The 11,812-nt window shown below is 32.5% G+C and overlaps 1 protein-coding gene across 1 annotated transcript in view; it reads right to left on the bottom strand.

Annotated features, from left to right (window-relative positions):
* Positions 1-11,812, bottom strand: part of LOC145256329 (cysteine-rich hydrophobic domain-containing protein 2-like) — a 157,127-nt gene that overhangs the window by 23,817 nt on the left and 121,498 nt on the right. The window contains exon 5 of the mRNA XM_080115107.1: positions 326-385. Coding sequence (XP_079971233.1) covers positions 326-385 — 60 coding nt within the window. The remainder of the gene's footprint in view (positions 1-325; positions 386-11,812) is intronic.

Below are 11,812 nucleotides of genomic sequence, written 5' to 3'. Positions count from 1 at the left end.
TATTTTGATGGATTTAATTTTATAAAATGTTCTAAAACGGATTAAAATTTAACTTTTTTATTTCAATAAACCATTAATAATAAATAAAAAATAATCCAGGTTCTTGGCATGAGAAATATACAGACACACAAGAAGTGGTCACACAATTATATTAATACAGAAATGAAGAAATCAACTGAGCAATTTCCAGAAGAAACTGCTAATATCTATAACTTTTCATTGTTTTATAGAAATATGACCTAAACACATTTTCAAAACATTAACCAAAGTGAGTAAGTATTATGAGGAAAAAAAAAAAAAAAAAAAAAAATGGCAAATGACTCACATATTCCATCATACTACTTGAATCACAGCGCTGTTTACTTAACCGCCAATGTAAACCAAGCTGAAAAAAGAAAAAGAAAAAAATCAAAACCTTAAGTTTCTCCATAGCAATTAAAAAGAGAATCTCTGGTTGACAAAAATATTCAAGTTGCAAAATGACGAAATAAAAACTATTATCAAGTTGCAAAAGTATAACTCATTGCTTTTAGTAAAGAATAAGAAACATTTTACTTTAAAGACTAAAAGAATAAAATTTGAAATTAAAAATTATATTTATAAAATATTATGAACTGATCATAAATTATCATTAATTGTAATCAAAAATACAATATATTGTGAAGAATTTATTTTTAAAATAAGATCATTTAAAAAAAAAAAAAAAAAAAAAAAATGACAATAAATTTTTCACTTATATTGTAAGAAAACTTGTTTATTATTTTCTAAATTCATGCATTTGTTATATGCGGGGAGGGGGACCTACTATCTGGCAGCTTATAATTTTAAGTATTCTTTTGACATTACATGGCTTAATTTTCCAGACTTTTACGTACAGGAATTTAAAATTGTTGTAGACTCTTAAAAATTCAAATAGGTTATCGCTATACATCTTATGAGATAGCTGGCCAATTTTTATGATTTCAGGTTGAAATGAACAGCTACAGCAGGAATTGGAATACACCCTACTAAAGCATGATTGTCACAGCTGGTGAATTTCAAAAATGCAATCTGGACATAAGGACACTTTAGAAGAACGATATGCAATAAAATTCTGTTTGAAACTTGGAAAAATTGCCACAGAAATATATGGAATGCTTCAGACGGCTTTTGGATCATCTTGCATGAATCTTGTACAAGTTTTTGAGTGACATAAGAGATTCAAGGAAGGTAGGGAGTCTGTGAGGGATGAGAGGTGTAGGAGAAGTAAGGAAATCAGAACAGAGTTGATTGGCCAAATAAAGAATTTCATGAATAAGAACCATTGTGTGTCTATAGTGACAATAAGTGCACAGTTTGATGTCAGTGTGAGAACTGCACACATAAGTACTTTGAGGAACTGAGTATATAGAAGACTTACACAAAGTTTGTCCCAAGGGTGTAGTTCACAACTTATCCTTGTCACAGACTATTTGACCAAGATGAGCATCAATTAGCATTACAAGTGGATTTTTTCTTTTTAGATAATTGTTATTTTATCAACTTGCATGAAAAGAGCTATATAAAGGATGCTTAAAACCGTTTGAATTATGAAAATACCATCAGTAGTTCAAAAGTTATGAGGATTTTAAGTGCTAAAATTTAGGCTTTTCCATGGACATTTTTCTTTGGAACAAGGCCGATAGCCATTAGTCGCGTGCTCTCGTGTAATGAATGAATGCGTGAATGTAGGATTGACATGAAAATCTTAAAGATAAACTAAAATGACCGAAAAATGGGCTGAAATGACTTAAATAAATAAAAAGTAAATGACTTGGAATGACTTTAATGAACTTGAGGATGAATTGAATGACCTTAAGAATGACTTGAATGCTTAAAAAATAACTGAAATCCTTCAAAAACAACTTGAATGATCTGGAGAATAACTTGAATGGCTTTGAGACTGACTGGTTCTAAAGTGGGTGATCATTTTACATTAAATTAATACAGAAAAGTGATCCCCCACTTTATATCACAATAAGTACAGTATGTAACAGATACTACACTTTGATCTTCATATTTAATTTATTCTATTTAAAGAAATATTACAATTAAAAAAATTTCAATATAAAATTAAAAAATTTAAAAAAGTAAAATATCCAAAAGACAAAACAAATTTAGACACAAGGCCCTATAAGATCTGGGGAGGGAGTGTTGCAGGGTCTTTGTAACTAAAGTAAAAATGGCGTCTTTGGCGACTTTACTCTTGACTGGCAACATTTACCACAATACCTCATTCACTCTGTGGAATCTAAACTAACTAATGAAAACCCCAGCGTTTTTGCAAGAAAGGATATATATACAATTTCTGTATGTGTGTGTGCAAATTTTTTTTTCTTTTTTTTTTTATTAAAATGTGTGTGTGTGTGTGTGTGTGTGTGTGTGTGCGTGTGTGAAAAAAGTTCAATTCATTGGAAAATAAAAAGTTCTTGAATTTGGAAGAAAAACAGTTTGTGTTGGAGAGTGGGGTATCTAGAAAATATATACAAAAAATAAAATTGCCTAGTGCATTGTTAGCTCCCGATAAAGCCTGTTTCTAGACTGTTCGAGGACACTAGTTCTCGGCAACACTAAGTGTGACCGACATTCGGCGTAGAATGTTTGTTCCCCCCTCGGTCTCCGCCATGCTTCGACCGAGGGGTCGAGTATGAGATTGGAAAACAAGCTTCCAATCGCAGTGACACATGGAACGTCTACGTACAACGAACGGCTCAGGAAGGCCAACCTCTCTGCATGCTTGTGACACAGGAGATCGGGCAGTTCCAAGCCTCCCTCGCTCGGATTTCGAACACAGACCTCTCTGCAAACATAATGCTTACCCTCGTTCCACAAGAGTGTGTCGAGGCGCTCCTGTAAGCTGGTTTGTCGTTTTGCAGGAAGGGGAAGTACAGACAGATGGTAAAGGATGAGGGAAAAGACGTATGTAGCACACGCCTCCCCCCAACCCTTCAAGAACCATTTCCTTGACAGGGAATTCGACCTTGGTCTCTACTTCCGACCAATTTTACACTTTGATCTTGGCCAATAGGCCAAGAAAAGCTTAAAAAGCTAAGAACAGCATCTATTAATAACAGACCTTTGATCTTAACCAAAAAGGCCAAGCACAAAAGTGTTACCGACGGACCAACGGAGTGACTTATAGAGTCGCTTTGCACGCAACTAAAAAGTGGGCTAAATTATGGTAACATTTCAAGAAATTCGGTAATTTCATCACCATTTATTTATTTTTCAAGCTATTCTCATGAAACTTGGCAGTCTTATGTAAAATTGTGTGCTCTTTCTGATTATGCAGTCAAATCTGATGTATCCCTTTACCATAAGCCATGAATTATAAATTCAGATGTACAAATTTCAATTTTTCTTAAACTGGCACATGGTATCATACAGTGGGTGTCTATGAACAAAACTATTATAGTAGTATTTAAGTATATCTTTATTGTGAATAGGCATTTTCCTGCCTGCTCACCAAAAGAAAGCTTAATCTTGGGTGTAGTCATTGAATGCCTAAAGAGCATTCATGGTCGGTATTCACTACTCCCCTAAAAAAAAAAAAAAATAAATAAAAAGTAAAAAAAGTAGATATGAATTAATCTCAGAAATAAATCAAAGAAAATTTTTCATATAGATTTTGGATTTCTGTAAAAGATGGAAATTCCCTTAGAACTTATGCATTTTGGAACCAGTCCAATTTTCAATCTTGTAAATGTTCTCTATCTGGCCCAAAATATACCCCTATTTTCTGAGATGCAACCATAAATCTCCAATGTAACTTCCACAATACCAGAAATCCTGATAAGCAACAACTGTATATTCACCAGTTGATGGTAATTTTTGTCATTTCTATTGTTTTACTGAAAATTCAATTATGTAAAGGAAATAAAACTAATTTTTCCCTTGTTTCCACCTTAACATTTAAAATGATTACTTTTATAGGTTTTAGGGCATGATGAAAACGAATATAGCATTTAAATTTTCTGCAAATAAGTAGTTTTCCGGATATTAACCAATGTCATTTCTTATGTTAGCACTGGAGGCCATCTTGGTATGTGCAAGCGCGCAAACGCAACCCCGAGAAACTATGTATAAATGTGCATACCAAGATGCCCACCAGCAATAATGTAAGAAATAACATTGCTTAATATCCAGAAAGCTACTTATTTGCGGAAAATTTAAATGCGATATTCGTTTTCAGCATACCTGAAAATCTTTAAAAATGTTAAGGCGGAAACAAGGTAAAAATTTACAAAATGCATCACAATTAAATTCTTTATCGAACTGCCTAATTATTATTATTTAGATATCCTCAATTAAAAAAAACAAAAACGGGTTTGTTTTACAGATTCGAAAAAATGGTCTTGACAACAAGTTAAAAAATTAATTCAAGTTTTACGATATTTTTTTTATTTAATTGTTAGGTGAAAGTACAGAATAATTAACAAAACACCCTTCCTTCCCCATGTTAAGAATGGGTTTCTAAATAATAACGTTATTATCTCAGTAAGTGCACAAGTACCTTTTATTTGTTACTAGCGGGGGTACCCGGCGTCGCCTGGGTGTTTAGAGGTGTGTGTGTGTTTGGGGGGGGGGGGTAAATCAAAATAAAAGAATAAGCGAAGCCATAACCCTGTTTAAATATTATATAAAAAAATGCTAAAACTTAAAAAAAAAATCGGAAAAAAAACCCCAAAAAAACAAACGCGATGGAAACAACGTTAAAATTAAAATCGGAAAAACAAAAAGAAAATGTGAACATGATGGAACCCCCCCCCCCCAAAAAAAAAATGATCATGATGCAAAACAAACGATGTTAAAACTTCTTAAAAAATCTGAAAAAAAAAAAAAAAAAAAAAAAAAAAAAAGTGAACGCGAAAAATGGCATAAATAACCCTGTTTCAATATAGTATTGTTTGGAAATCAAATTTGAAAAACTTGAAAATAATTTTTTTAAATTGACAAACTCAGAATAAAAATGACGAAAACAGCGAAACAGTTTTCTATTTTTAAGAGAATACTTTAGTCAGCTCAGTGCATTATGTTAATTTCTATAAAAGATAACATTTTAAAGAAATTTACGCACAATTAATAATTCTCAAATATTATACATGAAAATAATACTTAAACTATTATTATGAAAATGGATGATATATGCCGATTCATCTATCAATTTTAAAATGTTCTTTGTCAACTTTGCTCGGTCAGAACTTTGCTTCCTGTGGGCATAAAAATAAAAATCAAACACCAGTAGAGATGGACTTCTTTGTTTATATGGCCTGTAAAATTTCAGCCATATCCAATCAAATTTAACCCAGCGCATATGTATCCAAACGTAACGTATAAAATGAAAACATTGAAAAAATAGTTTCCCTTTTTGCTACCGTAATTTTTTACCGTTTTTTTTCATTTTCAACTTGGAGCATAAAAAAAAATAAATTAACATCATTGGAATGCTTTTTTTTTTTATTCTCTTTCTTTTAAAAATTGACCAACAAATAAAAAAAGATATGACTTGTTGAAGCACATTAGGTATGTAATATTGCCGATGTCCACGAAAATACAGCATACACTTGTAATGCTACATCAAAAGAGTTTCTCACCCTTCCTATCGTCTTGACCTTGCTCCCTGTGACTTTTGGTTATTCTCTAAGCTCAAGAAACACCTTAGAAGTTGTTATGAGACAAAGAAATGAAAGAGGCTGTGACAAGGGTCATTGACATGCTCACATAAGATTTTCATGGAGCCTTTCAGAAGTTGTTGGAACAGTACAACAAGTGCATTGCAGTGGGAAGATATTACTTCGAAGGGGACTAGAGTTTCAATAAAAATGCCTAGGCAAAAAAAAAAAAAAAAAAAAAAAAAAAAAAAAAAGTCTGGAAACTTATTGAAGGCACCTCGTATGTTTTAAATACATTTATTGTAATTTACAATCGTTTTAATTTGAATTACCTCCCTTGAAAAATAAATAATTTTGGTAATTCATCCATTTTTTTTTTCTTTTAAATCACTCAGTAATTACTGTTAATATTGATGCAACTATTTGATATAGGAAATTAACAATAATGATATTAATTTATTATGAACAGTTTAAAAAATAGTTATACAAATTAAGCAGACAAATATCTGGATTGTTGCTTTCTATTTAAAAAAATTCTAGTATTATTGATCATCAATTGTTTTGATGAAAATATAAGTGTGATAAAAAAAAACTTTCACAGATTTATAATAATCATACAATTATCTGCTAATTAGCCAATCAAACCAATGATTTCTAGAGCAATAAGTAGATCAAACATATGGATGGCTAATATAGTATTATAAATATATTATGCTCTTGCTATGATTATTTCTTTATATATATCATATTTTTAAATTTAGAAATGAATTATAGTAAAATTTATTAATAATTGGCATAAAGAGCCTGTTAATGATTAATAGTTATTCAATCATTAATTCATCACAGAAACTCAGATCAACTCCAATTCAATCACCAGGCAACTCAAAAAATGACTTGTAGAAATCTTAATGCTAAATGTTTGAATTTTTTTTTTTTTAAATAAATCGGTTATAAAGAGATTCTAAGATATGAAAAGGGAACCAAGTAAAAAATAGCTAATCAGACACTCACCCCCACCTCAGCAGGAATAACCTTCTTAGTGACACATATGGTTTCCGCTCTGCAAGATCTACCGCAGATGTGCTGACGGTTATATCTCATAGGATTAGTAAATCTCTTGACAAAGGCTTCCTTTCTAGGGCAAATTGCTCTTGACATATCAAAGGCCTTCGACAAAGTATGGCATAGGGGTCTACTTCACAAGATTTCCAGCTATGGTATAACTGGAAATGTTTTCTCAATCATTAAATCATTTCTCTCTGATATAAGAGTAGTGGTAGATGGACAAAAATCGGAGGCCTGCAATATAAATGCTGGAGTCCCTCGGGTCAATCCTGGGCCCAACTCTCTTCCTGATCTACATCAATGACCTCCCTAAACACATATTTAAATCATTCATTGACATCTATGCTGATGACACGACCATCTATGGCAACACATCAAAGGCTGTAAATGACAAAGTTCTCTCTGATTCTCTCTCCTCTGATCTTGAGTGCGTGGTTCAGTGGGAGAAGATGTGGCTGGTTACCTTTAATGCATCCAAAACCAAACTCCTATCCTTACATCATCAACGCTCTGACCCATCTGGCATCAATTGTGATGGATGGCTCTCGTCTGGGTGAGGCCCCGTGTTTTGACAAGCTTCTGGGTTTGACCTTTACTCCTGATCTGAAATGGAACACGTACATCAAGTCTGTTGCCAAGGTCGCTGGAAAGATGGTGGGATCCTTCTACCGCTCCAGAAGATATCTCACTACTGATGCAATTCTCTATCTATATAAAAGCCAAGTACGTCCAAGGATGGAATACTGTTGCCATATCTGGGCAGGAGCTGCTAAAAACAGCCTATCCTGCCTTGACAGAGTACAAAATAGACTTTGTGGCTTAGTGGGGGATACCCTTTTCTCTACCCTGCAACCTCTCTCCCACAGAAGAGACGTTGCGAGCCTATCTTTGTTTTATCATTATTTCCAAGGCAGGTGCTCGTCTGAACTCCAATCTCTGGTTCCCCGTCGCCAATCTTTCACGAAAAACACCCGTCTAGCTGAATCCACTGTGAAAAATTTCCCCATCTGTGCCTAAATCAAAACGCGGATTCCATGAACAAAGCTTCTTTCTTAGAACTGCATGCCTGTGGAACTCTGTTCCGTCTGCCTGCTTCCCACCGGACTACAACTTGGATGTGTTCAAGTCCAACGTTAACAAATTCCTAATGAACCGCCCCCTTAAGTAAACACTTCATCAAATCTCCACACTAACGTAATGTACTTGCAATAACCCTTATCCCTGAGTGGCTTCCGGGCCTTGATAAGTGGTGATCACTGTGTAAAAAAAAAAAAAAAAAAAAAAAAAAAAATGAATTCAGAAAGAAATCCTCCACTCTAAATCAAAAGTCAACGATTACTACTTTAGGTCATCAGGAAAGATAATTTTCACATAAAAAAATTAAATCATTGACATAATTATAGGATTTTCTATGAATAGAAGTGCAAACAATGGCAAACCAAATTTTTTAATAGAAAGTATACACAAGTATTCTAAGAGTTTTAACTGTTTCAATAACAACTGGACAATTTAAAAAAATAGGTGGGAGTGTAAAGTCAGAAATGTCATGTGTTGGTAAGACTTCTGTGAAAATTAATCATTTTATTTAGAAAAGAATATCTTTGACAAAATGTATGATTTCTGTAAAGAACTTCATTCTTTAGTGTGTCCTTTTCATGAGACACGAGTTGCATATTGACCATTTATTTTCAGATTCCATTGCTTGACAGTCATTACAAGTCTTCTTTGATCTGTTTTTTTTTCAGTTATCTTCAAGATGAATCTAAATCCATTTATCCAACGAGAGTTTTGTTCAACAAGTTCACACTACCACAGTAGTCAACTAGTTTCAACATTCTCAGAATCAATAGCAGGCAGTGAAAACCGTCATGAAGATGACCACAACATTGGAACATAAGTATCCCTAGGAAGCCATATTAATAGGAGTCAGCATGCACTCATAGGTAACACTGCATTTGTGCATAATTAATAATGGTTGGCAAAAGGTAGCACTTTTTTTTCTAAAGAAATACATATTATGAATAGTCCTTTAATTTTTTTGTTTACAGATTGAGTTTATCATTATGTTTGTGATAAGCCTGGTGTACATATTGCTTAACCAATCGTTACCAAACTAAGTAAAAATATTTGGTCTAACTTGGAACTTATTTAATTTGGAAGATATCTAGGTCAAAGTTACAGAAAAGGTGACAGTCACACTTTTTTGTTCACCTTAGTAACTTTTTTTTCAGCTTTGATGCTGTTTGAGAACAGGAGCCACAATACAAAAATAAATAATGAATATGAATAAAACTTTAGCTCATCTTTATGTTGTCAGGTGGAGTTATGCAGTTTCACAACTGACTTCTGTTTTTATTTCCCTTAGAAAAACAATTTTTGACTGAGAATTAAAAGAAAAAAAAAGAAACTTAAAAAGGATAAAGAAAAATATAACAAAAAAAAAAAAATTAGAAAGGGAAAATCAAATTTGAATTAATCAGTCTTGCAAATGAATTTCTGCACAACTTTTAAGAATTATTCTGTTTTGTGTAAATCAGTTTTATTTCACTGCTTATTTGCAACAGACCACACACACTTGATCAACCTGAAAAATATTGGAGTTTAAACTTTATTCTTCAAAGCAAAACAAGAAACTTGAATATTCATAAAGAGTAAATTTCAAATAGATTGGTGGGCGGTGGGGTAGAGACTCCTTATAAGAAAGGATTTTAAAAAAAAATCGTATAAATTTAGTCTTTAAAAGATCATCGCTGAATCTTGTTCTCTTCACATAATGACAGGATTTAATGATTGAATATACAAGCAACAATTTAAGGAAAATTGTAATTTTTATAATAATATAATAACAACCATGTTGTAGTCAGGTGGGGAAATAGTTCTGTAGTACATGTTCTATAGACAAGCAATTCTTAGAAACTTTTGTATGTTTTACTAACTCATGTACTAAAAAAAAAATTTTTTTTGATAATAACCATTAACATAATTATGATTTTATATTCAAGTAAATAAACAACAAAAACAATATAGCCAATTCAATAATTGTTGTTTATTTGTATAACATTAATATCACCATAATTCTCTAATTCAGCATGACAAAAGAAAATATATTAAAATCAAAATAAAATCAAGAAACATGAACTTTAAAAGAAATGCTTATTCAAATAAAACACATCTATAATATAAATCTCACCTGTCTGTTTAAATGTATGTATGTATGTTTGTACATCTTGCAAACACTTTCGATAGAGGCGGTGGGTTTTCACGAGATCAGTATGATTTTGAAGCTTCACCCTTCGGACGACAAATATAGAAAAATTGGCTAAAAACAAATTCCTTCCCCCTCAAATGGGCACTTTTCTACAGGGAGGGGTAGCAAAAAATCGTTCCCTCATGACAATTTAGCCAAATATGCATGCGTAAAAAATGTTCTTTCTTGAATTACTTTAAATATATATACAAAAAACCTAATTTCGCTCACGTGGTCATAGACTAGTTGTTAGTAGCAGCGTTGTTATCTTAAGATTGCATGTTTGAGCCGACATCAGATATTTTTTTTTTCTCGATTTTTGAAGTTTAAATATTGAAACAGTCATGTCATTTTTTTTTTATGTTTCCATCACTTTTGTTTTTTTTTGTTTTTCTGATTTTTTAAAATTTTAATATGGTTCAGATACTTTTATTTTGCATCACGTTTGTTGGCGATTTTTTTTTTTTTTTTTTAAATATTTAAACAGGGTTATTATGTTTGCTTATTCTTTATTTTTCATTTTATTTTGATCTAACCCCCCCCTCCCACCTCAGCACACCCTTGCAACGCCAGGTACCCCCACTAATTATATTTCAGCCCAGCGTTGCCTGGGTGTTTGGATGTATATGTTGAGCAAAAAAAAAAAAAAAAAAAAAAAAAAAGTGATAGTATGAAGGCAGGCTCAAACCCGTACCGCAAAGGAGGAACAGAATGGGGTAAACCTAATGTTTATGCTGTTACGACCACCGCCAAACCGTACGCGACATTTTTTTAAATTAAAGCTAGACAATCTAAAAGAGAGGATAACTTTCAAAAATATTGGCGAAAAAAGTGACCCCCCCCCTGTAGAAAAGTGCCTAGTTGAAGGGGAAGATATTAATGTTTTAGCCAATTTTTCAATATTTGTCATATGAAAGGTCAAACTTTAAAACAATACTGATCTTGGTAAAATCCGTCACCTCTTATGAAAGTTTAAGGCAGACATGCAAACAGACATACATACATTTATATACTGGTAACTAAAAATTTTCGACCCACACTGATGAAAAAGCTTGCCATATCTCTGAATACGCTTTATGTAAAATTTCAAATATTTAGACCAGAAATTGTCTGAGTAATTTGGAAGAGACCGCAGAGGTCAATTTTTTTTTTTTTTAACTTTGACCCCTATTATGACCCCTTAAAATTTATTGTTTTAGGCTCAAATCAAGTTAGATCCATGGCCAAGGAACCTATATCTAAAATTTCAAGTGCGTAGACCCAAAATTGTTGGAGGAGTTTGGTAGAGTTCTCAAAGATCAAATTGTTGAACTTTGACCCCTTAATCGCCAAATTTCTGGCCAAAAACCGATCACCTCGATTTTCCCCAATCTCAATACCCTGTATATCAAATTTCGAGTCTGTAGACTTAAAATTGGCAGAGTCATTGCATAGGAAAATGTACACAGACACACACACGTTCACTTATATATATATATATATATATATATATATTAGTAAAAACTAGCAGGTTCCATTTCCCAGCGTTGCTTGAGGGAATTAAGAAAAATGCTAGCTAAAAAATATTTAGTATTCTTTTTTAATGAATATACATTTAAAATTCATTTGTGAGTACATGTAAACACTCAAAACTATAATTTATCAGACTTATTTCCATGCTAATCCTTTTTGAGTTTCATTAATTCTAATGCTTGTCATAGAAATGGATGGCTCTCGTCTTGGGGAGGCTCCATGTTTTGACAAGCTTCTGGGTTTGACCTTTACTCCTGATCTGAGAAGTCATATATCAATTCATAGTTTTCATCTTTACTACATTATTTCATGGCTATTTTATCTCTGTCAAGTGGAATAAATTGATGAAAACTTCTTG

Source organism: Euprymna scolopes, chromosome 3, assembly GCF_053919585.1.
Source record: "Euprymna scolopes isolate OS-2025 chromosome 3, ASM5391958v1, whole genome shotgun sequence".
Classification (NCBI taxonomy): Eukaryota; Metazoa; Mollusca; class Cephalopoda; order Sepiida; family Sepiolidae; genus Euprymna; species Euprymna scolopes.
The sequence above is the reverse complement of the archived record's forward strand: the minus strand, read 5'-3'. Positions and strand labels throughout refer to the sequence as shown.